Source organism: Oncorhynchus keta, chromosome 13 (assembly GCF_023373465.1).
Source record: "Oncorhynchus keta strain PuntledgeMale-10-30-2019 chromosome 13, Oket_V2, whole genome shotgun sequence".
Lineage (NCBI taxonomy): Eukaryota > Metazoa > Chordata > Actinopteri > Salmoniformes > Salmonidae > Oncorhynchus > Oncorhynchus keta.
Window position 1 is genome coordinate 26,125,288 of NC_068433.1, and position 26,089 is coordinate 26,151,376.

Below are 26,089 nucleotides of genomic sequence, written 5' to 3' on the forward strand. Positions count from 1 at the left end.
TTGAACTCTTTCTGTCTCACACACAGATAACATTTCTCAATTTGACACTATGGAGAACAGTCTATTTCTCTCATTCACATTCACCTGCTGTGCTTTTCCTGACCAGCTGCTCTGTGTAGTGGGGATAAGCTAACCAACTACTGTACTACACCTCTGCTGCAGTTGACAGCACCTTCAGCAGTGACTCAATCACATACATTGGCACGTATATAAATTCCATTCCACTACTAAATAGTGGGCAGTTACCTTCCTTTCAAAGAGAGAGAAATGTTATATTTGGTCCACAAAAATTGTGTGCAGATATTATGTTAAATAAATTTGGTACCATAAAAATGTAAAACATCCTATAATGAGAAGAGGAATTTGATAGCCAACCAGCAGTGAAGCCAAGTAAAATGATTACATTGTGACATAGCATTGAAACATAGCATCAAATACTTTATATACTGTAACTAAAAAGGTAATCCAAAGGTAATCCAAAGGTAATCCTAAAGGAGAACCAGAAGTGTCAATAAAGCATTAGAAAAGTGTTAGGAATACGTCAGCAGCTGAAACATGCAAAAATAATATAATGCAGAGACATTCTGGAACACTACACACACACACCATAACTTTAATCTCTGCTAACACTACCAAAACACAGACCTGCAGGTGTATGGTACCTGACCTGACAAATAGGAAGCACAAAGAGTGTATACAGTACCTTAGAGACAGGCATCTGGATGTTCCGAGTGTGTGTGTGAATATGTACGAGTTCTGCCAGTGCGGAGTGCAAGAGCATACACACACACACACACACACACACACACACACACACACACACACACACACACAGGATAGTAGCGAAAGAGGACAGAAAATCCAGGTGTGAAAAATGCTGTAGTGATTTGTTTCTCTCTCTTCTGTCTATCCTTCTCTTTGTCTCTCACTGTCTCTATGTTCCCTGTTTTCTCTGTTTATATCTCTCTCTCTATTTCTGTCTGAATGTTGTGCAGTCCTGCCTCTCTCACCGTGTGGTTCTTATGTGTTTGCCAACGTGCAACACTAGCGCTGGGGAAGAGGAGAGGGCAGAGAGGGGAGGAGGAGGGGGAGCTATGAGGGGTTAGGGAAAGAGGAAGGGAGAGGTAGATGAGAGCAAGAAGTGAGAGTTGAGGGAGGGAGGGAGGGAGGGAGGGAGGGAGGGAGGGAGGGAGGGAGGGAGGGAGGGAGGGAGGGAGGGAGGGAGGGAGGGAGGGAGGGAGGGAGGGAGGGAGGGAGGGAGGAGGGAGGGAGGGAGGAAGGAAGGAAGGAAGGAAGGAAGGAAAGAAGGAAGGAAGGAAGGAAGGAAGGAAGGAAGGAAGGAAGGAAGGAAGGAAGGAAGGAAGGAAGGAAGGAAGGAAGGAAGGAAGGAAGGAAGGAAGGAAGGAAGGAAGGCGAGGGAAAAAGATGAGAGAGAACAGTAGGAGAAAGGGGATACATAGAGTTGATACTGGTGGAAGTAGTTGATAGTGTACACAGAGTCATAGAGAGATGGAGAAAAAAAGGAGAGTGAGAGAGAGAAATGAGGGAGAGAGAAAAACAAAGGTTCATGAGTTGATGGGAAGGAGGGTGAAGGGAGCTGTATCCATGTGTTAGTGTGTCTCTGGAGGCCCATGATGCCATGCTGTGCAGTCCCGTACCTCTATCTCCCTCCCTCCCTCTTTTCCCACCTCCTATTTTTAGACCCCAGCCCAGCCATGAATCAAAGCAATGAATCAAAGCTTATCAAAGAGGTGCAGGATCTGGGATGCAAAAGAGCCCTGTATTCCACACCTCATCAACTACGAAGACACACACACAGGTAAAGGATACACACACATAAACAATCATGTTCACAAACACACAAAAGACGCGCACACAAACATACAAAACACTAGCTTTGACTCCCATCCCATCCCATGACCAAGCAGTGCCTCAGAGTGAAGCGTCACATTTTTTTTACACTTCCTCTATACACATATTCTTGTACAGCTAATCTAATCTATTTTTAGCCCATATGACTTCCAAATGATCAGGTTTGAAGGGCCATTCAATTCCCTCAAGCTCTAGTTTAACTGCTTACGCAAACCCAGAAAACGACTTTCTCTGTCTAGTGAATAGCATAATAAAATACAACCTGTCATCGCTGTCGGAAGAAATCCTTAAAACTCCACATTTGTTTTTCATTTTTAGTTTTAGATCAAAACACATGGAGACATCTATGAAGTCTCATCTAGGATAGAGCGAAAGGACCATTCCACACGTTGTCATAGACGTTCCACATACAGTACATCCATGACATAGAAAAGTGGAATATGTTTCATGTGTCCCAAAATGAACTATTATCCTAAGCATTGCATGCTGGGCCTCTGTGGAGAAATTCTAATGACCATAACCCAAGAATGTGAATAATTTAAATGAATAATATGGCGTCTTAGGATCTGGTCCAATCGTTTTTATACAAAGCTTTGATAGACTGTATATGTATGCCAGTGCATTATATAACAACAGAACAAGTTATAAATAGTTAAGGGCTTTTTGAACTGAAATAAAGCAAAACACGATCCATCAAAGAGATTTCATGAAAGTTTAAAGCACGGCTGGGGAATTGATTCTAGGACGTGATGGATATCACCGCCGTGCAAAAAAGACACACACACGCACGTACTCATGTACGTATACACACACACACCCACACACATTGATGGAGTGAGACATTGTGTGTGTGTGTGTGTTTGTGTGTGCTTATTGAAAGAAAGCGTCAGGTAGCCTGGCGGGTAGGAGCATAGGCCGGTAATCGAAAGGTTGCTGGATCGAATCCCAGAGTGGACAAAGTATAAATCTGTCATTCTGTGCCAGGCAGATAACTCCCAACAACTGCTCCCCGGGTGCCGTGCATGTTGATCAAGACAGACCCAAGCACCGCTCTGCTTCAGAGAGGGTTAAATGCAGAAGACACATTTCAGTTGAACGCATTCAGTTGTACAACTCACTAGGTATCCCCCTTTTGCCAGATTACTGTGATCAATTCCGAAGTCAATGGAGACAGGTAAACATCACCTTGAAAGGACAGGGTGTGTGATGGAGGCATGGGAGAAAGATGGGATTCACACCCTGTCTGATCTGACACAATGCACCATGGAGGGGGGATCAAAAAGTGTATGTGTGTACGAGTGAGTGAGTGCATGTGTGTGACAAAGACTCAGAGACGGGTAATTAAGCACCTCTCTTCCCTCACACGGGCAAGTGAAAATGGACTATGAACCAGACAGTTCAGAGACTAAAACTGTGGTTTACAATTTCTAATGGAATGTGCTTCCTCTTTCCCATTGCCTATAATGCACTGTACTTGTTATGACTGTCTGTGTGCATTTGATGAGTACTTTATAGTGTGTTACAGAGAACAGTTGATTCCATTATACCTCTCATAGCCTCAGAGTGAAGAGATGTGATCTCTTCATGAATTCAGATGAAAGGAGGAGAGGAGTGAGGAAGGGAGGGGAGGAGAGAGGAAGGGAGGTGAGTAAACACCATGCAAGGTCATGGTAACGTCATACAAGTCATGTGGCTATAAAAAATGTACCGTCATAGCTACGTCACAGCTGCCTGGAAAATAAGCAAGATCTTCCCTATAAACCACCCACCTCTACATCCAAAAAAGGAACATCACACATTTGACATGAGAGTCAGACAGTCAAAGACAGTCTAGGCGGTCTCTGAGGCCCAGCAGACATCCTTCGTCCATTAGACATCTGAAACATTAAGTATCTCTCCTGGCGAGGTGAAGGCTAGGCCCTGTCTGAGGCTCCCCTGTGTGTTGCGGTATACAATCGTACCCTAGCTTAGCACTTAGATCCACTAGAAAACTCTCGGCTGTCAAGCTATCTGTTTCTGCTCCACAGGACAACCTAGATTAGCTCGTTGAGCAGCAGATGCTGGTTGGAGAGTGTGAGTGAGAAAGTGCATGCATGCTAGTGTGTGTGTTCAGCTGAACAAATGTACTTTTCCAGCAGCTCTCTGGCTAATGCAGCCTGGTCACAGATAGTACTGGAAGCATACAGCAGGATGAGATCATAGGCTTATGTGCTGTATGACCATCCACTCGGGAGTTGTGTTTTGTGTGTGTGTTTTGTTGTGTGTGTGTGTGTGTGTGTGTGTGTGTGTGTGTGTGTGTGTGTGTGTGTGTGTGTGTGTGTGTGTGTGTGTGTGTGTGTGTGTGTGTGTGTGTGTGTGTGTGTGTGTGTGTGTGTGTGTGTGTGTGTGTGTGTGTGTGTGTGTGTGTGTGTGTACGTACGTGTACATCCATACTTCTGTCCATGTGACAATCATGCATTGAGGGAGAAAAGTGGCCTGGCTAGGAATAGAAGCGTTGTGTGTGTGCGTGTTATGTAAGGTAGCAGAATCCCGTGGTGTGTGTGAGGGCTGACTGCATGGTGGTTAGGGAGAGGACATTGAGACAGTCAGGGGACATAACTATCTCCCCTAAATACACCAGACTACAGTAATAGTACTAGGATTCCTGGAACTTGGCGGTGGAGGTGACTACAACCACGTAGTTGCATCTCTAGTTTACATGCTTACAGCAGCAACGGAATGCATTGTCCCGGACAGTCCTGTCCCCCTTACTAAGAAGAGACTGAGCATGACAGGGAGAAAGGAAACTCTTTTAACAATACCTAGAATGACTGAATTAACTAGAACCAATGTGGCACATGGTTACCACACTATACAACAACATTAGCAAAAACACACATTTGGTTAACAATAGTGAAAATGTATTTAGCCCGTAAACAAAGGAGGAGCCAGCAAGCTGCACTTAGAAAATAAACTCAGAAGAATTGGTGACCATGGTGACTATTCACTCCACAATATTTGACATTACCTGCAAATTCAGCCCTCAAGCTCAAACTTTGAACAAACCAAACAATGAAAGTACGTTTAGACCGTACGCACACAAAGCCAGCAAACGGCCTCCAACTCTTATCCTCTCCCCCAGTCTTTCACAGGGGCTTTGGAGGGAATTACTGGCTCAAGTGGAGATATCTCATCAACAAACTTCCTTCGTCTCTAAAATAAAAAAGCTGAGTGCCAGTGAAACGGGGACAATTGTCAACATCAGCACTGTGACCATGCAGAAGAACGGGAAATGTCAACATCAGCACTGTGACCATGCAGAAGAACGGGAAATGTCAACATCAGCACTGTGACCATGCAGAAGAACGGGAAATGTCAACATCAGCACCTTGACCATGCAGAAGAACGGGAAATGTCAACATCAGCACTGTGACCATGCAGAAGAACGGGAAATGTCAACATCAGCACTGTGACCATGCAGAAGAACGGGAAATGTCAACATCAGCACTGTGACCATGCAGAAGAACGGGAAATGTCAACATCAGCACTGTGACCATGCAGAAGAACGGGAAATGACGGTGACCCGGTTGACTATTTGCATATAGTAGCCGTTTGCATACTCGTACACAGGTAAGGTAAAGTCAGTTTTACTTTACTTAAGTGTTTAACTCAGAGCTCCTTTTCTCAAGAGTGCATTGATTCTCACTCCGGGTTCAGCAGAGTGAGAATTTACCCGCAAATACTGTACATCAGAGGAGAAACGCTGTTTCTGACATTATGGGAAATGCAACACTAATTAAAGAGGAACTCTCTCGTTCTCTCTCTGTTTCTCTCGTTCTCTCTCTGTTTCTCTCGCTCTGTCTCTCTATTTCTTTCTCCCTCTTTCCCTCTCAAACAAAGATTATATCACCCCATTCAGCTTTAAATCAAATCAAAGCTTACAGTGCAACTGGCAACTGGCAACTGCCAACTGGCAACTGGCAACTGGCAACTGGCAACTGGCAACTGGCAACTGGCAACTGGCAACTGGCAACTGCTACTGACAAGCTCCACAAAAGACACTCTCTCAGGCCTTTGTTAATGTACTTAATAACTAGTGATAGAAAATCCTCCAAAGTCAGAATATAAGAGCATTTTTGACACATTTGGAGCAGCATATGGTAGAAAATGTCTTCCACCTCCAAGACAAGCTGAGAGGGATCGTGTATTTATTAGGCTGAAGTGAAATCATCAACTCATTTGGGGCTTATAGTGTTGAGTTAGTAATGAAATGAATGTTGTGTTTATTTCAAATCACATTGTGCTGGTTCAGCTTTTGGAACTTGTGGTCAGCTCTGAGTCAGGTTCTGTCAGAGGGGGAGTTTTGAGGTCCTCCAAACACTGACCACAACACCACCCTGGTCGCTAACTTTATGGCCAAAGTGGAGAAACTCTCGCGGTTCAGATTTGGCAACTGCAAGAGAGAAACCTTGACATCCCATATCAATACCCTGTCTATGAGTCACATGTAGGGTTTGCTTTGTCCTGGCTCACCCAATTACCCAAAGGTTGCTTTGTTCCCTTAGACCTCTAGATGTAACAACACAAGGGACTGAACACACACACACACACAACCACGTGCATATGCACACATGATGCATGGTCTGACCTCCCTGAAAACCTTTCATTTCTAACAACATCCTGCTAAAGTTTCCTAATAGAGCACAAAGGCATAGACCACAATCCATATTAAGACTTTACGCCATATTAAACCATATTTACGATTTCTTATCATCACAAAAGCTTTATTATGATGAAATATCTATTCATTACCCTTAGAGTGTTTCAATTCTCATAACTGCACAAGTTTACCTAAAATTAAACCAATACATTATCCTGATTAAAATTGAACTAATATTGCCATGATTGGATATGTATTACTGAATGACCCTTAGGGTCCACTCAAGCAAATGGAATGGTTATACTAAAAAGATTCCAATGTAAGCATAGAGGAATGTTCAGACTCTAATCATCCATTTGACCTAATCACCATACAACACATTCATTTTACTGCAAGACTGATGACGGATCTAGTTACCTACAGTAGGTCTTGTGATATGTTTTTCCCTTCACACACACACACACACACACACACACACACACACACACACACACACACACACACGCACACGCACACGCGCACGCGCGCGCACACACACACACTGTTCAGTTCCATTCAAAATGCTATTTTTCCTAACCCTTAATTTAAGAAGAATTATAATAAAAGTAACAAGTAATTAAGAGCAGCAGTAAAATAACAATAGCGAGACTATATACAGGGGGGTACCATTAGTTGAGGTAGTATGTACATGTAGGTAGAGTTATTAAAGTGACTATACATAGATGATAACAACAGAGAGAAGCAGTGGTATAAAAGAGGGGTGGGAGGGGAATTGTAAATAGTCTGTGTCGACATTTGTTTAGATGTTCAAGAGTCTTATGGCTTGGGGGTGTAAGCTGTTTAGAAGGCTCTTGGACCTAGATTTGGCACTCCGGTACTGCTTGCCGTGCGGTAGCAGAGAGAACAGTCTATGACTAGGTTGGCTGGAGACTTTGGCAATTTTAAGGGCCTTCCTCTGACACCGCCTGCTATAGAGGTCCTGGATGGCAGGAAGCTTGGCCCCGGGGATGTACTGGGCCATTCGCACTACCCTCTGTAGTGCCTTGCGGTCTGAGGCTGAGCAGTTAACATACCAGGCAGTGATGCAAATAGTCGGGATGCAATAAAACGCAAATTAATTACTTTAAAATCATACAATGAGATTTTCTTGATTTTTGTTTTAGATTCTGTCTCTCACAGTTGAAGTGTACCTATGATAAAAAAAAAATACAGACCTCTACATGCTTTGTAAGTAGGAAAACCTGCAAAATCAGCAGTGTATCAAATACTTGTTCTCCCCACTCTAGGTGTTCCTTTTGTCCAGGTGGGAAAGGGCAGGTTTGAGTGCAATAGAGATTGAATCATATGTGGATCTGTTGGGGTGGTATGCAAATTGGAGTGGGTCTAGGGTTTCTGGGATAATGGTGTTGATGTGAGCCATGACCAGCCTTTAAATCACTTCATGGCTACATCAAACAGGTTGAGTCGGTAGTCATTTAGGCAGGTTACATTTAGTGTTCTTGGGCACAAGCACTATGGTGGTCTGCTTAAAACATGCTGGTATTACAGACTCAGGCAGGGAAAATGTCATTTGGTCAGCGCATGCTCGCAGTACACATACTGGCAATTCGGGTGGTCCTGTAGCCTTGTGAATGTTAACCTGTTTTAAGGTCTATCTAAGATCGGCTGTGGAGAGCGTGATCACACAGTCTCCCGGAACAGCTGATTCTCCCATGCATGTTTCAGTGTTATTTGCCTCGAAGCGAGCATAGAAGTAGTTTATCTCGTCTTTTAGGCTCATGTCACTGGGCAGCTCGCGGATGTGCTTCCCTTTGTAGTCTGTAATGGTTTGCAAGCCCTGCCACATCTGACAAATGTCAGAGCCGGTGTAGTACGATTCGATCTTTGTCCTGTATTGATGCTTGGCCTGTTTAATGGTTCGTCGGAGGGCATAGCGGGATTTCTTATAAGCTTCCAGGTTAGTGTCCTGCTCCTTGAAAGCGGAAGCTCTAGCCTTTAGCTCAGTGCAGATGCTACCTATAATCCATGGCTTCTGGTTGGGTTATGTACGTACGGTCACTGAGGACGAAGTCATCAATGCACTTACTGATGAAGCCATTGATTGATGTGGTGTACTCCTCAATGCCATCGGAAGAATCCCAGAACATATTCCAGTATGTGATAGCAAAACAGTCCTGTAGCTTAGCTTCTGCTTCATCTGACCACTTTTTTTTATTGATCTAGTCACTGGTGCTTCCTGCTTTAATTGTTGCTTGTAAGCAGGAATCAGGAGGATAGAATTATGGTCAGATTTGTCAAATGGAGGGCGAGGGAGAGCTGTGTATGCGTCTCTGTGTGTGGAGTAGAGGAGGTCCAGAATTTTATTTTCCTCTGGTTACACATTTTAACATGCTGATAGAAATTTGGTAAAACGGATTTAAGTTTCCCTGCATTAAAGTCCCCGGCTACTAGGAGCTCCTGTGTATTTATACCTATGTTCTCTGTTTGTCTGTTGCCAGTTTGTTTTGTTCGACCGGCATTATTTCATTTGCTCCTGTCCTGTATGTGACTCATCCCGCCAATTAGCAGGGGATCTGGGCATTCAATGGTGGAAACCATAGAAGAACATTAAGGAATACACAGCACAGCCTCCCTCCCAGGAGCTCTCTCGCTCCCTGTCAGGGAATACCGTAAACACCACTGATGATAAGGCTACAGGTCAAAGGTTAGGAGTTATATAACTTCTGGGGCACACAAGACACACACACACCTATTGTACAGATATAACACGAGAAACACGAATGAGCTATCAACAATCCATCAAGTAAAGGAAGGACACAGCAGTGTATTTGTTGATGGAAATATCAATAGGTTTTCCAATTGTACAGTATTTATTTAATGAGAAGACAATGTCATTGCTTCCTGTATGGATTGTTTCCCGCCCATACTCTTATTGACTGTCTAGCCACGCTATGGACTGTCTAATTGGGCTGTGTGCTGTCACAAGCAACGCACACATGCCCCACCCACCTGAGGATCTGTCTTTTCCAGCCATCTATTTCCTGTGTTTGAGGGGTCCACTTGTCATTAAATATCGCTGGATTGATTGCTTTCATTTTACTCCTGCGACTCTTTCATACTCTTGCTTGTAGCTGCTGTTTTCTTCTGTTAACAGATTACGTTGGCTTTCCGTTGCATGTATAAGAACTCTGACACTTCATCAAAGATTTAACACACCGCCTCGACACTTACATCACAAGAAAGAGAAGAAAGGTAACTTTATTTTCATGAGTGTTACATTTTTTCTAGAATTAAAAATAGTAATAATTAATACAGTTGAAATGTTTACAAATTAGATGCGCTGAAGTGAAATCAACTTCTGAAAATGAACACTTGGATTATAGTGATATTATATCTGATCTCGCAAACCATGTAAAGTATGTTTTGATAAAAGTAATCTAGATAAGCGTGTACATTTTTATTTCGAGGATATACTGCTATTGACACACTTGTTGAATTATGCAGCAGAACATGACAACAACAGTAATTAATGAGGCAGTCTAGACAGTGCTGGTGAGTACAGGTAGGGTAGACAGTGCTGGTGAGTACAGGTAGGGTAGACAGTGCTGGTGAGTGCAGGTAGGGTAGACAGTGCAGGTGAGTACAGGTAGGGTAGACAGTGCTGGTGAGTGCAGGTAGGGTAGACAGTGCTGGTGAGTACAGGTAGGGTAGACAGTGCAGGTGAGTACAGGTAGGGTAGACAGTGCAGGTGAGTACAGGTAGGGTAGACAGTGCAGGTGAGTACAGGTAGGGTAGACAGTGCAGGTGAGTACAGGTAGGGTAGACAGTGCAGGTGAGTACAGGTAGGGTAGACAGTGCAGGTGAGTACAGGTAGGGTAGACAGTGCAGGTGAGTACAGGTAGGGTAGACAGTGCAGGTGAGTACAGGTAGGGTAGACAGTGCAGGTGAGTGCAGGTAGGGTAGACAGTGCAGGTGAGTGCAGGTAGGGTAGACAGTGCAGGTGAGTACAGGTAGGGTAGACAGAGCAGGTGAGTACAGGTAGGGTAGACAGTGCAGGTGAGTGCAGGTAGGGTAGACAGTGCAGGTGAGTGCAGGTAGGGTAGACAGTGCAGGTGAGTACAGGTAGGGTAGACAGTGCAGGTGAGTACAGGTAATTGGGTTAGCAGGTGGTAGACAGTGCAGGTGAGTGCAGGTAGGGTAGACAGTGCAGGTGAGTACAGGTAGGGTAGACAGTAGTGATGCAGGTGAATGTATATCCTTTAATATGTTTAGTTCAGGTAATTAATTAGGTTAATTGTAGACAGTGCAGGTGAGTAGATGTTGAGGTAGGGTAGACAGTGCAGGTGAGTACAGGTAGGGTAGAGACAGTGCAGGTGAGTGCAGGAGTGCAGGTAGGGTAGACAGTGCAGGTGAGTGCAGGTAGGGTAGACAGTGCAGGTGAGTACAGGTAGGGTAGACAGTGCAGGTGAGTACAGGTAGGGTAGACAGTGCAGGTGAGTACAGGTAGGGTAGACAGTGCAGGTGAGTGAGTGCAGGTAGGGTAGACAGTGCAGGTGAGTACAGGTAGGTGGACAGTGCAGGTGAGTACAGTGGGCAGACAGGTGAGTACAGGTAGGTGAGTACAGGTAGGGTAGACAGTGCAGGTGAGTACAGGTAGGGTAGACAGTGCAGGTGAGTACAGGTAGGGTAGACAGTGCAGGTGAGTACAGGTAGGGTAGACAGTGCAGGTGAGTACAGGTAGGGTAGACAGTGCAGGTGAGTACAGGTAGGGTAGACAGTGCTGGTGAGTACAGGTAGGGTAGACAGTGCAGGTGAGGTAGGGTGAGCAGGTGAGTACAGGTGCAGGTGAGTACAGGAGGGTAGACAGAGCAGGTAGATTACAGGTACAGTGCAGGTGGTGCAGGTAGGGTAGGTAGGGTAGGTAGGGTGACAGTGCAGGTGAGTACAGGTAGGGTAGACAGTGCAGGTGAGTAGATAGGGTAGACAGTGCAGGTGAGTACAGGTAGGGTAGACAGTGCAGGTGAGTGCAGGTAGGGTAGACAGTGCAGGTGAGTAGGGTAGGGTAGACAGTGCAGGTGAGTACAGGAAGGGTAGACAGAGTAGGTGAGGTAGGGTAGACAGGTAGGGTAGACAGTGCAGGGTGAGTACAGGTAGGGTAGGGTAGAACAGTGCAGGTGAGTGCAGGTAGGGTAGACAGTGCAGGTGAGTACAGGTAGGGTAGACAGAGCAGGTGAGTACAGGTAGGGTAGACAGTGCAGGTGAGTACAGGTAGGGTAGACAGTGCAGGTGAGTGACAGGTATAGACAGTGCAGGTGAGTGCACAGGTAGGGTAGACAGTGCAGGTGAGTGCAGGTAGGGTAGACAGTGCAGGTGAGTGCAGGTAGGGTAGACAGTGCAGGTGAGTACAGGTAGGGTAGACAGAGCAGGTGAGTGCAGGTAGGGTAGACAGTGCAGGTGAGTGCAGGTAGGGTAGACAGTGCAGGTGAGTACAGGTAGGGTAGACAGTGCAGGTGAGTACAGGTATGGTAGACAGTGCAGGTGTGTGACGGAAGTCAGTCACTGGCCGCTGGCAGTTTGCTTTAACACACACACAAATTAACTTCTGTCTTGGTGCATGCATTTTATACAGGTATGGCGTTGTTTGTTTGTTCTGTTTCTCTCTCCCATCTCTGACAGTGCAGGGGAATTGTATAGTGCCTGTCCCAAATGGCTAGCACATGGGCATATTGAAAGATATTGTCAGTAGTGATGTAATGTTGTAAATGTTATGGTGATAGTGTTTAAAACCGTGTTGCAGTATATCCTTTAATATGTTTAGTTCAGGAAAATGTAGGTTTGTATTGATAATTGATTAATTAATTAGGGTTAATTGTTCAGGGGAGGGGCTAGGGAGCCTAGTCATACAGTTGAGCAGGGGCAGCATTGAGTGTCAGGTAGATGGTAGACAGTGCAGGTGATCTTTTATTTTGATAGAGGTTAGGTTATCAGTTTAGTAGTGGTGAGTACAGGTAGGGTAGACAGGGTGAGTACAGGTAGGGTAGACAGTGCAGGTGAGTACAGGTAGGGTAGACAGTGCAGGTGAGTGCAGATAGGGTAGACAGTGCAGGTGAGTACAGGTAGGGTAGACAGTGCAGGTGAGTGCAGGTAGGGTAGACAGTGCAGGTGAGTGCAGGTAGGGTAGACAGTGCAGGTGAGTGCAGGTAGGGTAGACAGTGCAGGTGAGTAGACAGAGCAGGTGAGTGCAGGTAGGGTAGACAGGCAGGTGAGTGCATGTAGGGTAGACAGTGCAGGTGAGTACAGGTAGGGTAGACAGTGCAGGTGAGTACAGGTAGGGTAGACAGTGCAGGTGAGTACAGGTAGGGTAGACAGTGCTGGTGAGTACAGGTAGGGTAGACAGTGCAGGTGAGTACAGGTAGGGTAGACAGTGCAGGTGAGTGCAGGTAGGGTAGACAGTGCAGGTGAGTACAGGTAGGGTAGACAGTGCAGGTGAGTACAGGTAGGGTGGAGTGCAGGTAGGGTAGACAGTGCAGGTGAGTACAGGTAGGGTAGACAGTGCAGGTGAGTGCAGGTAGGGTAGACAGTGCAGGTGAGTGCAGGTAGGGTAGACAGAGCAGGTGAGTACAGGTAGGGTAGACAGTGCAGGTGAGTACAGGAAGGGTAGACAGAGCAGGTAGATTACAGGTATTGTAGACAGTGCAGGTGAGTGCAGGTAGGGTAAGTGCAGGTAGGGTAGGGTGGACAGTGCAGGTGAGTACAGGTAGGGTAGACAGTGCAGGTGAGTACAGATAGGGTAGACAGTACAGGTAGAGACAGTGCAGGTAGGGTAGACAGTGCAGGTGAGTACAGGAAGGGTAGACAGACAGGTGCAGGTGTAGTGCAGGTGAGTGCAGGTAGGGTAGACAGTGCAGGTGAGTACAGGTAGGGTGGACAGTGCAGGTGAGTACAGGTAGGGTAGACAGGTAGGGTAGACAGTGCAGGTGAGTACAGGAAGGGTAGACAGAGCAGGTAGATTACAGGTATTGTAGACAGTGCAGGTGAGTGCAGGTAGGGTAGACAGTGCAGGTGAGTACAGGTAGGGTGGACAGTGCAGGTGAGTACAGGTAGGGTAGACAGTGCAGGTGAGTACAGGTAGGGTAGACAGTGCAGGTGAGTACAGGTAGGGTAGACAGTGCAGGTGAGTAGGTAGGGTAGACAGTGCAGGTGAGTGCAGGTAGGGTAGACAGTGCAGGTGAGTACAGGAAGGGTAGACAGAGCAGGTAGATTACAGGTATTGTAGACAGTGCAGGTGAGTGCAGGTAGGGTAGACAGTGCAGGTGAGTACAGGTAGGGTAGACAGTGCAGGTGAGTGCAGGTAGGGTAGACAGTGCAGGTGAGTGCAGGTAGGGTAGACAGTGCAGGTGAGTACAGGTAGGGTAGACAGTGCAGGTGAGTACAGGTAGGGTAGACAGTGCAGGTGAGTGCAGGTAGGGTAGACAGTGCAGGTGAGTACAGGAGGGTGGAGTGCAGGTAGGGTAGACAGAGCAGGTAGATTACAGGTATTGTAGACAGTGCAGGTGAGTACAGGTAGGGTAGACAGTGCAGGTTGTGCAGGTAGGGTAGACAGAGCAGGTGAGTACAGGTAGGGTAGACAGTGCAGGTGAGTACAGGTAGGGTAGACAGTGCAGGTGAGTACAGGTAGGGTAGACAGTGCAGGTGAGTACAGGTAGGGTAGACAGTGCAGGTGAGTACAGGTAGGGTAGACAGTGCAGGTGAGTACAGGTAGGGTAGACAGTGCAGGTGAGTACAGGTAGGGTAGACAGTGCAGGTGAGTGCAGGTAGGGTAGACAGTGCAGGTGAGTACAGGAAGGGTAGACAGAGCAGGTAGATTACAGGTATTGTAGACAGTGCAGGTGAGGACAGATAGGGTAGACAGTGCAGGTAGGGTAGACAGTGCAGGTGAGTACAGGTAGGGTGGACAGCAGGTAGGGTAGACAGTGCAGGTAGTACAGGTATGGTAGACAGTGCAGGTGAGTGCAGGTAGGGTAGACAGTGCAGGTGAGTGCAGGTAGGGTAGACAGTGCAGGTGAGTAAAGGTAGTGTAGACAGTACAGGTGAGTACAGGTAGGGTAGACAGTACAGGTGAGTACAGGTAGGGTAGACAGTGCAGGTAGGGTAGACAGTGCAGGTGAGTACAGGTAGGGTAGACAGTGCAGGTGAGTGCAGGTAGGGTAGACAGTGCAGGTAAGTACAGGTAGGGTGCACAAAGCAGGTAGGGTAGACAGTGCAGGTGAGTACAGGTAGGGTAGACAATGCAGGTAGGGTAGACAGTGCAAGTTTTGGTGGTTGCAGCCCTGTTCTACCCATGTATGTTAATTTATTCATATATTCAAATACACCCTTTGTATTTATGTAAATGCAGCACATATAATTATCGTGATTTTAAAACAAAATATTCAAAAAATACCTGATACCATTACAAAATGTATGTATGAGTGCATTCTAAGTTAACATTTTACAATGAATTGAATACCTGAATTATCACCAAAATCCCTAAACTCCATTCATTATTTCTCCATGCCAGTAAAATATTTATTCCAAAAGTTTGGAGTGGTTCATCCATTGTCCAACTGTTGTATTTATTACTGTCATAAACTCATCTCTGCTGTCTGATGAGTCTAATGGATTAGGGTAGACAGTGCAGGTGAGTGCAGGTGAGTGCAGGTAGGGTAGACACACACACACACACACACACACACACACACACACACACACACACACACGCAGCCAAAAGTGTGACTGCAGTGAACTGATCTCCCCTATCAGATGTGTCCCAACAGAATCCTCTTTGCTCTGCCTTACGGGGACCAAGTATGATCACTTCACAGAGGTGGACTCAGACTGTCACTGCATTCGACATGACTACGCCACAATATGTCACACTGCCATCATTACTCTGTATCACCCCGTCTCCAACAGGTCAAAAGACTGGTGATGCATCCCACATGGCACCCTATACCCTATTTAGTGAACTACTACTTTTGACCCAGGCCCATAGGTCTCTTGGCAAAAGTAGTACACTATTTAGGGAATAGGGTGCCATTTGGGACACAGTCAGAGTGATGATAAACAGTACTGTCCTAAACACTCAAATGGTGTTAACCTCCTTCTCTGGAACTACTGCTATACAGCATCACATAGATATGACTGACTGTTTCAATGTCATCACTCTCACAACATATTTCTCCTCTGGTCAGAGAATCAGCACATAGCTATCCTGTTAGACTTTCTATCCCTCCTCCTTTATTTCACAAAAATGCTCTCCTTTCTTTTGTCTCACGCCTCTCTAGTTGGTAAATGGGTCAGCCCAGAAAAACAGCTGCTGCCGCCGGAAACAAGCACATACACACACACACACACACACACACACACACACACACACACACACACACACACACACACACACACACACACACACACACACACACACACACACACACACACACACACACACACACACACACACACACACACACACACACACACACACACACACATACAGCGAGAGGATGCAGGGCGAGGCGACACGATAGAAACAAAACCAGGGACATGCAGAGAAAAGCATATTCCCTGGTTGATTGAGAGAGAGAGGGATAAAAGAGTGCGAGCTCATCCCTCTTTCATGTTGCTAGGAGAATAAAGCCCTAATGGATGGCAGGTGTGGAGGCCATACGCATAATGAAGCTAGAGAGCAATAGGACCACAGCTAGATAGTATAGGACATAGTGTCTGTCTGTCTGTCTGTCTGTCTGTCTGTCTGTCTGTCTGTCTGTCTGTCTGTCTGTCTGTCTGTCTGTCTGTCTGTCTGTCTGTCTGTCCAAACCTACCACTCAGGGGAAATAAGGATAGAGATTATGAAACAATGAATCATAAAGGTACTCTAGTGCACTCTTAGAAAAAAGGTGCTATCTAGAAGCTAAAAGGGTTCTTTGGCTGACCCCATAGGAGAACCCATTGCAGAAACCTTTTGGGTTCCAGGTAGAACCCTGGAGAGGTTTTTACATGAAACCCAAAAGGGTTCTACCTGGTACCGAAAAGCGATTTCTTATGGGGACAGCCGAAGGACTCTTTTGGAACCATTTTTTCTAAGAGTGAAGGATGGATTATTTTGAGGGGGTGTTCAAGATACAGGTTTCCATTCCATTTCTTCTGTTCCTTTTAATTCTAACACAGCTCTTCTCTAATGAACAGGTAAGAACAGGTTATAGAACAGTGCTTGGAGTAGTGTCCAATTAAAGAATGCCCACTGCACTTCCATCACAAGAACCAAGCAAACCAAAAGATCTTGGCTAGCTACGTGGGAGCACTCTACAGTCATCTACAGAGCAGCTGATAAAACAAGGAGAACCCAGCGGACTTCATAGGAGAAGCACAGTAGCACACTGTTCATGAATGCACTCTCACCATGAGTACAGTGCAAGCCATGTGCTTCAGTGAATGACAGCAGGGATGAGCGTGAGCGCAGATGAGCCAATGAGTGGCAGGATGAGGGTGTGTGTGTTTCCTACCTGGACGTTAGGAGGGTAGAAGGGGGCAGTCCTCTGGAGCTGAAGCTGCTTGTCAATCGTGTCCTTCAGACACTGACACACACGCCGCTTCTGGTCAGCAGAGTAGGCTTCCAGACTGAGCAGGCAGTCACACTTCTACACGGCCAGAGAGAGAGAGAGAGAGACATGGGGGGAGAGAGAGAGAGAGAGAGAGAGAGAGAGAGAGAGAGAGAGAGAGAGAGAGAGAGAGAGAGAGAAGGGGAGAGAGAGAGAGAGAGAGAGAGAGAGAGAGAGAGAGAGAGAGAGAGAGAGATGGGGGAGAGAGGGGGGGACAAAGGATGAGTGGGGTGGTTGTTCTCCTTTCACCCAATACTGTATTCTTCTCTTTGTTGCAGGTTTGACAGTTTGGTTGACAAAAACGTGTGTTTGTAAAAGTATCTTCATGGTGTCAGGACCTCTGTTTTAGGAGGGGGAGAAGAGAGGGAGAGAGCAAATGAAAAATAAAATGAAAGCAAATGAATGATGGCAAATGAAAGAGAGGAACAGTAAGATAGTGTTGGAGAGTTATCATGCTTAATGGCTTAATCCTCACCCATAGAGATTTTCAAGTCCAAGGTGTGTGTGTGTGTGTGTGTGTGTGTGTGTGTGTGTGTGTGTGTGTGTGTGTGTGTGTGTGTGTGTGTGTGTGTGTGTGTGTGTGTGTGTGTGTGTGTGTGTGTGTGTGTGTGTGTGTGTGTGTGTGTCACATCCCCTCAGTCACAGAGAATTACGCTGACCCACTGGTACAGTCCAGGCAGCACAGGGCATCTTGAGTGCAGAGAATGCTTTGAAAGAGAATAAGTACTAACAAAAGATCTTAGCCAGAAGTGTCATACTCTACTGCTGCTGAGTAGTAGCAAACAGTAATAGCGCTATTGACTACTGTGCTTCATTAAAGACGAACAACCTCTTGGTGTGATACATGACCATTGTGACTTGGAGCCATATATAGGCTTAGTAAGCTTGTTTATGTACACTTTCACTTAAGTATTTTCTCTCTCATAACATGTATAGTATTTTTTCATTTTTAAAAATTTTTTAGCATCACATTTTTGCTTTACCTTCTGTATTTATTCTCTCTGTAAATACGGGGCAAATTGAATACTTTGTATATTTAGGGAATGATATGTAGCACACATACATAGATCATCCGTTCACCTACTCTGCATTTCACAACGACACAGCTTTTGGGACCAAAAATCTCAAATTTGTACTTTTCTAACGTGTTTCTTAGCTCAAGCAAGCATCTTCTTCTTATTGGTGTCATTTAGTAGTGGTTTCTTTGAAGCAATTCGACCATGAAGGATTGATTCACGCGGCCTCCTCTGAACAATTGATGTTTGGATGTGTCTGTTACTTGAACTCTGTGAAGCATTTATTTGGGCTGCAATCCAAGGTGCAGTTAACTCTAATGAACTTATCCTCTGCAGCAGAGGTAACTCTGTCTTCCTTTCCTGTGGTGGTCCTCATGAGAGCCAGTTTCATCATAACGCTTGATAGTTTTTGCAACTGCACTTATAGATACTTTCAAAGCTCCTGAAATGTTACGTATTGACTGACCTTCATGTCAAAAAGTAATGATGGTCTGTTGTTTCTCTTTGCCTTTTGAACTGTTCTTGCCATAATATGGACTTGGTCTTTTACCAAATAGGGCTATCTTCTGTATACCACCCCTACCTTGTCGCAACAGAACTGATTGGCTCAAAGGCATTAAGAATGGAAAAAAATCCACAAATTAACTTGTCACACATTGAAATGTATTCCAGGTGACTACCTCATGAAGTTGGTTGAGAGAATGACATGAGTGTGCAAAGCTGTCATCAAGGCAAAAGGTGGCTACTTTGAAGAATCTCAAATGTAAAAAAAAAAAAATTTGTTTAACACTTTTTTGGTTACTACATGATTCCATAAGTTATTTCATAGTTTTGATGTCTCCACTATTACTCTACCATGCAGAAAATAGTACAAATAAAGAAAAACCCTTGAATGAGTAGGTGTGTCCAAACATTTTACTGTCACACCAATGATTGATTTGTTATTTGCTTTTGAGTTTAAGACCACTTGATGAATAAACTTTTTTTTTTACAAATTGTTTGATGAAAAATATTTTGGCCGTTACTGCTATTAGCCCCTACAAACACATTGAATATCATATTCACTACATGGAACAACATATATCTGAGAGATATAACAAGGATCTGGATTTTAAAAAATGCATTTAACCCCTTATTTTTGCCTTTAAACTGTCTCCATATACACTGTACTTCCATAACATGTTTCAACTGTTACCGGGAGACCTTCAGACTAGTCTTGTGAGCCTGTGAGCGTCCTAGAGCAAAACAACCAACATCTATATTTCCACAGGGGTGTCATATCTATGTGCAGCTCAAACTGTTCGCATGCTACAGAAAGTAGTTAGCAGATCTGCTGTACCGAATTCAGACGAGTCCCAAAACGGTTGTGAGGGTCGTAAAGCAAAACGGAGGAGAGATGAGAGTCTCATCTTCACACAGAGGGGTTTAGAACATCTGTGCTTTGAATGGCATACGTAAAGCAGAGACCCCGAGCTCTGATGTCATACGTAAAGCAGAGACCCCGAGCTCTGATGTCATACGTAAAGCAGAGACCCCGAGCTCTGATGTCATACGTAAAGCAGAGACCCCGAGCTCTGATGTCATACGTAAAGCAGAGACCCCGAGCTCTGATGTCATACGTAAAGCAGAGACCCCGAGCTCTGATGTCATACGTAAAGCAGAGACCCCGAGCTCTGATGTCATACGTAAAGCAGAGACCCCGAGCTCTGATGTCATACGTAAAGCAGAGACCCCGAGCTCTGATGTCATACGTAAAGCAGAGACCCCGAGCTCTGATGTCATACGTAAAGCAGAGACCCCGAGCTCTGATGTCATACGTAAAGCAGAGACCCCGAGCTCTGATGTCATACGTAAAGCAGAGACCCCGAGCTCTGATGTCATGTACATCCTGTTATTTTACAGCCGCTGTGTTCCAATGTAGGTACAAACCAGGGACCAAATCTGCTATTTCTACCCATATACGGGCTGCGAGTGTAAAGGGCTCAGTACGTGGTGTGTGTGTACGTGTAGGTTACATAATGGTGTAACCTCTTCTATTAACTACAGTGGATCTGTACAAAGACATAGTCTACTAAAGGGCACTGCAGCAACAGAATAACTGGGAGGAAAGCCTGTGGTCTTGAATAGGCTCAATGCATTGTGATCTGTTGAGTCTCCCTCGTGTGTTTTTCTGCGAAACACTTAGAACCATTCCTAATGGTTCCTTTTTAGCATTTGACATGGACCAATCTCCCCACCACCACCTCAACTGCATTCACGATCACTAAGACACACACAATGCTACACAACACGGCACACACACATACATACAAGGCTATTGACCAAATCAAAATGACCAATCAATCACCTTTAGGGAATGCAAGTTGCGGATGGCATTGATACGCCCACATACAGTGGTTCACACGTGAAGACTACTCAGAAAATCCGTAAAAGGCTAAACAAGTTTTATCTCCAGCTTGGCAGAGAACCAGACTCTCACAGACAGATGACTGGCTCAGGTAAGATAATTTCAGTTCCATTCATTCCCTGGAGTGAGCGCTACATAAAAGTCATTTCTCTACACTCAGCTGTTTATTTCTTCTATTCACTCCGTTTTCTTTCTCTCTTATGATTTCACTTCCTTCTGGAAGGAAAACATTTGTGCAGAGATGTCTTTGGCAGCATGGGTTACTTTTAGAGATTAACTGGAGTCCTGAAGGATTGGGAAATGTTTATCTCCCGTGGGCAAGACTTTGTTATCAGACGTTGTCATTGTCAGACATAGTATTGCAGTCTAATGTATTTGGAACTGTGATGCTTTTTCACTGTCAAAGCCAGACTCCCCTGACACGGGGAGAATTATTTAAGAAGTTGCGAAAGCCTGCAGGCAGAGATACTGTCTATGTGACTACCACAGCTCCACACACACAGTGTGCAGCTGTACTCCTCCAAGTTAGAGATGCTGATAATGCATCCATAGAGGCGAGAAAGAAAGAAAATAGTGGAAGACAAAAACCAAAAGAGAAAGCGAGACAAAGACACAACATTAAGGAAAGAAAGAACAAGGGAAATTGTCAGAAAAAAGAATCAAAAAGACAGACATAGTATTGAAAGAGAGACATTCATACTGGCAGCACGACCATTTATTACTCTGAATGGATGTTTCTCCTCACTCAAAATAATGATAAAATGGACAAAATGTTTAAATGCAAGCAAAAATGAATAGCGATATTCTGTTGTATCCATCACTGAGACGTAATGAAGAGGTCAGGAGCCAAACAGTCATGTCCTGCACCACAGGTGCCAATCAAACTCTGCACCACACACACACCACACAGTTAGGTAAATGTCCCCACTCACACTTTAAGGAGTGAAAAAGTGGTTCCTGGTCAGACCCTTAAAAGTGAGCGATGTAGTTAGTCCCTCATCGACCTTTACAAGTGAACAAGTAGCTTCTGCTTTGGCTCTGAAGTATAGGGTTGTGACCCTAGCCACCTTGCTTCCTTATTAGGGGAGTACTAGTGGAGCTACTGCATATAAAGTAAACCTTCCCAAACCTTCCCATATCACACACTTCAATTGCCAGTTGTGCCCTGCAGTATAAGAGCAATGTAATTGTGTACTGCATAACAGCTCAGTTTCTCTGTCTCCCCTTCTCAGACTGACTCCAATGAGCCCTGTCATTGGCTGTGTCTGGTGGGATTGTGTGAAGTGACATCGCCATGGTAGGAGCCACATTTAGTGTGGACAGGCCACAAGTGACTGCATTCTCTCACTGATAGATAGATACCACCACTGTGACCGACAACTCCCCACAGCCCCACAGCCTCACAGCACAGAAACACAGGTGCCATGGAGCAGCCCAATGACCCAGTGGAGCGCGCACACCGCCCAGTACTGTAAATACCCACACAGGCATAATTACATTCACGCAATCACATCAACATGCATGCACATATCCTCCTCTGGTAAGGGCTCACATGTGCCCAAATAAGGCTGCATGCAGCCTCGAAAGAAGCCCAATTGAATTATATTTGAATAAATGAATGTGACACACGAACATGCAGAATAATGAAGAAATAACAACAACGGCATCAACTGAGACTACCCCCCACTCCATTGGAGTATAGTTTGGAGTGTGTGACGCCCATGCAGTGAACCTGGAGTATTATGATTCATAGCTACTAGGGACACATTCCTGCACTGTCTGGGAGGGAGTGTGTTTACTTATTCTATGTATTTAGAGAGATAGGCCATTGAGGTTTCTGCATTATAATGCATATGACACTACAAAATGATATGGCAGCCATGCTAGCTCTCCATTAACATAACAAGGGGAATATTTCAACAATGCTGTGTAACTGACTGTCTAGAATTAGAAGAATATTCCTAATTCTAAAAGTTGCGACAACCTTCTAAATACTGTATATGGGTCTGGGAGACGCACCAGGCTCTGGCCATAACCCACTCACTGACATGACACACTTCCTCTGCAGCACAGAAGGGAGGGAGGGTAGAAACATGTCTATGAGAGGAGAGAGAGAAAGAGAGGCAGAGAGTGACATACTGCTAAGCACATGGCTTTTAATATACTTTTCATAGCCTAGTTTTTCTCAAATTGCTCCTAATTATATAATATTACGCTGTCAATCTCCCCTACGTTTTATTACACGCCATCCCAACTATTTGTGGTATTTTTCATCGCAGTTACCTCAAACTCATTACTCAAGTCAGCATCGATGAAAAACCTCACAAGACTATGAGTGGAGTGTTGACAGTTTGCGGCTGACCACAGTCTTGGCAGGCTGGAGCATTTTCTAGGGCACTGCCACAACGGCAGGCAGTGTGTGTGAAGGACAATACCATTGCATGAGTAGCTAGCTAGCTCAGGGTCCAAGAATGTTGGCATCCCTCTTCTAGATAAATCGAGCCCAGAAAAACACACGGTAAACCATCCCGCCATAAATACACTTCAAATCAAATGTCATTTGTGTAGTGTTTTACAAAATACATTTGTCACAAAGTGCAGTTAAAAAATGTCATCTCAACTTGCTGCAATGCAGAACAACCTTAAAACTTAGATCCATGACTGAGTGAAAAGACAACAGCCTGGACAGAACACCATGCTCTGTTGAACTGAGGACTTGAATCCCTGGAGAATGACAAGAGATTCATCAAAATCCTACATATTCCAGAGTAGCCAGTCTGTAGGGACCTCCATGTTAAGGTCATATTGCTCCTCCTCCATAAGTGGCATCTGGTTGCTGCCCTGGGGCTTTTCCCCTGGGGCTTCTCCCCTGGGGCTTCCATCCCAAAACCCCTGGCCTGAGACACACCAGGGCACACATTCTCCAGCCCCTGCTACAGCTTCTTCCCGGCATATCGCTAAACCATACCATTGATAAACCATTGATGAACCGTTTGGTAAACTATCGTTTGTGTTTGCACCAGAACTCTTAATTCCAAGCCAAGTTTTTGTATGTTGTCCAATGCATTGCAACCACATGCTTCGGACACATGCTTGTGCAAAACAAAACTGAAATGCAGTACAGGTAGTCAGTATAACTCAATGTGTACCCATTTGGAAGATCAAGCTATTTGCCCAACTCTCTTTAAGTCTCCTATGCCTCTACCTCAATGTTTATTCTTACATACCCACATGCAAGTGATAACACAAGAGCAAACGAGACACAACTTAATGAATGGCCACTGGCCTGCCTTAGAGTGGCTAAAAATACAGGCAGCATTTCCCTGTAATCAGATTGATTAAATTGCTCGCTAGTTAGAACCCTCCCCTAGAGCCATCTGGCAGATGCATCTCTGGCCTCCTGTCAACAATGCTCACCTTAGTGTGGACTACGCCAGCACACACAGTACAGTGCATTTGGAAAGTATTCAAAACCCTTGACTTTTTTTATTTTTAAGTTACAGCCTTATTCTACAATTGATCAAATAAAGTCAATTCCTCATCAGTCTACAAACAATAACCGATAATGACAAAGCGAAAACTGGTTTAACATTTTTTACATAAATATTCAGAGCCCAGTTGCATCCTGTTTCCATTGATCATCCTTGAGATGTTTCTACAACTTGATGGTCCACTTGTGGTAAATTAAATTGATTGGACATGATTTGGAAAGGCACACACCTGTCTATATAAGGTCCCACAATTGACAGTGCATATCAGAGCAAAAACCAAGCCATGAGGTTGAAGGAATTGCCCGTAGAGCTCTGAGACAGGATTGTGTCGAGGCGAAGGTGTGGGAAGGGTATAGCACCAAAATATTTCTGCAGCATTGAAAGTCTCCCAAGAACACAGTGGCCTCCATCCTTCTTAAACGGAAGAAGAGCTGGCTGCCCGGTCAAACTGAGCAATCGGGAGAGATTGAGAGATCACTCTGACAGAGTCCCAGAGTTCCTCTCTGCAGCACTCCACCAATCAGGCCTTTATGGTAGAGTGGCCAGATGGAAGCCACTCCTCAGTAAAAATCACATAACAGCCGGCTTGGAGTTTGCCAAAAGGCACATAAAGGACTCTCAGACCATGAGAAAAAAGATTCTCTGGTCTGATGAAACCAAGATTGAACACTTTTCCAAGCATCACGTCTGGAGGAAACATGGCACCATCCCTACAGTGAAGCATGGTGGTGGCAGCATCATGCTGTGGGGATGTTTTTCAGTGTCAGGGACTGGTAGACTAGTCAGGATCGAAGGGAGCAAAGTACAGAGAGATCCTTGATGAAAACCTTCTCCAGAGTGCTCAGGACCTCAGACTGGGGCAAAGGTTCATCTTCCAACAGGAACGACCCTAAGCCAAGACAATGCAGGAGTGGTCTCTGAATGTCCTTGAGTGGCCCAGACAGAGCCCGGACTTGAACCCGATCGAACATCTCTGGAGAGACCTGAAAATAGCTGTGCAGCGACACTCCCCATCCAACCTGACAGAGTTTGAGAGGATCTGCAGAGATGAATGAAAGAAACTCCCCAAATACAGGTGTGCCAAGCTTGCAGCATCACAGCCAAGAAGACTCAAGACTGTAATCCCTGACCAAAGTGTTTGCATTTGTTTAAGCTGTTTTCTTGTGACATTTATTTGGATACATCCATAACTATGAGCTGAAGAGGTGTGATTGTGCCTGCTTTCTCATCAGGACACTGTTGTTCAGAGGAGCTAGGCAACAACACAATCACTTCAAACTGAAGCTCGAAAGACTGCAACCAATTGCACTTTGTTTCATTTGACCTTTTTTCAATTTACATTTATTTGTATATATCCATAAAAATTATGCCAGCTGAATCATGATTTCGATGAAATGCTGCCTGCCTGTCTGTCTTGTTTCGACTCCCAAGGACATCTGGGGATCGAATTTGAATATTTAAACAATATTGCAAATGTCGTAGAGACATACAGCAAGGTGTATACAAATCTCTGCTGTTGAAAACTAAATGTTAGTCTAAAAGAAATGTGAGATAATGTCTAGATGCTTTTATAGTGGAGATCAAGTTTATAAATTGCCTGGCTGGGCTGATGAGACAGTGGATTGCGCAGTCAGATGCAACAGAGTAAATAGGCATTTTAACATCATAGATTTAGCTGGTGGTAGCTTGTGGAATAGACACCAGCTGGAATGCGGTTTTAACCAATCAGCAATCAAGATTAGACCCAGCCGTTGTATAAGATCTGATATACAACAGCTGTCAGCCAATCAGCATTAAGGGCTCACACCACCAAGTTTATAATACTAGATATACAACTCTGGCTATGCTCTGGAGAACCTTTTACAACAGAGAATGAACGGCAGAGATGATGACATCCCTATCAGCCTGGCAGGCTGGGTATGGCAGCGTAGTATACCAACCAGAGAGGCAATGTAGGTCACTGCATGAATGCTGATGACAAGCTGATGTCTCCTGAGTGCTACTAATCTGCTGTTCATTGGGAT

At 45.0% G+C, this 26,089-nt stretch overlaps 1 protein-coding gene and 1 long non-coding RNA gene across 16 annotated transcripts in view; one reads left to right on the forward strand and one right to left on the reverse strand.

The window, feature by feature from the left end:
* The window catches only part of LOC118387534 (regulator of G-protein signaling 3-like), a 217,559-nt gene that overhangs the window by 84,572 nt on the left and 106,898 nt on the right, over positions 1–26,089 (reverse strand). For 6 of the 7 annotated variants that reach the window (XM_052459849.1, XM_052459847.1, XM_052459846.1 and 3 more), the window contains one exon: positions 17,056–17,190. In XM_052459849.1, the coding sequence (XP_052315809.1) occupies positions 17,056–17,190 (135 nt within the window). Of the gene's footprint in view, positions 1–703; positions 1,006–17,055; positions 17,191–26,089 lie in introns of those variants that run through there. The other variant, XM_052459852.1, reaches the window with a different exon arrangement.
* LOC118387536 (uncharacterized) lies at positions 1,307–14,576 on the forward strand. Of its 9 annotated transcripts, none has more exons than XR_008062784.1 (7): positions 1,307–3,516; positions 4,994–5,481; positions 9,666–10,101; positions 11,696–11,751; positions 12,896–12,979; positions 13,108–13,210; positions 14,518–14,576. It is a non-coding gene; the product is annotated as an uncharacterized LOC118387536 (long non-coding RNA). The 9 variants fall into 9 exon arrangements; XR_008062782.1 differs by lacking the exon at positions 14,518–14,576 and adding an exon at positions 13,947–13,995 and having other exon boundaries at positions 13,108–13,220; XR_008062780.1 differs by lacking the exon at positions 14,518–14,576 and adding an exon at positions 13,835–13,994 and having other exon boundaries at positions 13,108–13,220.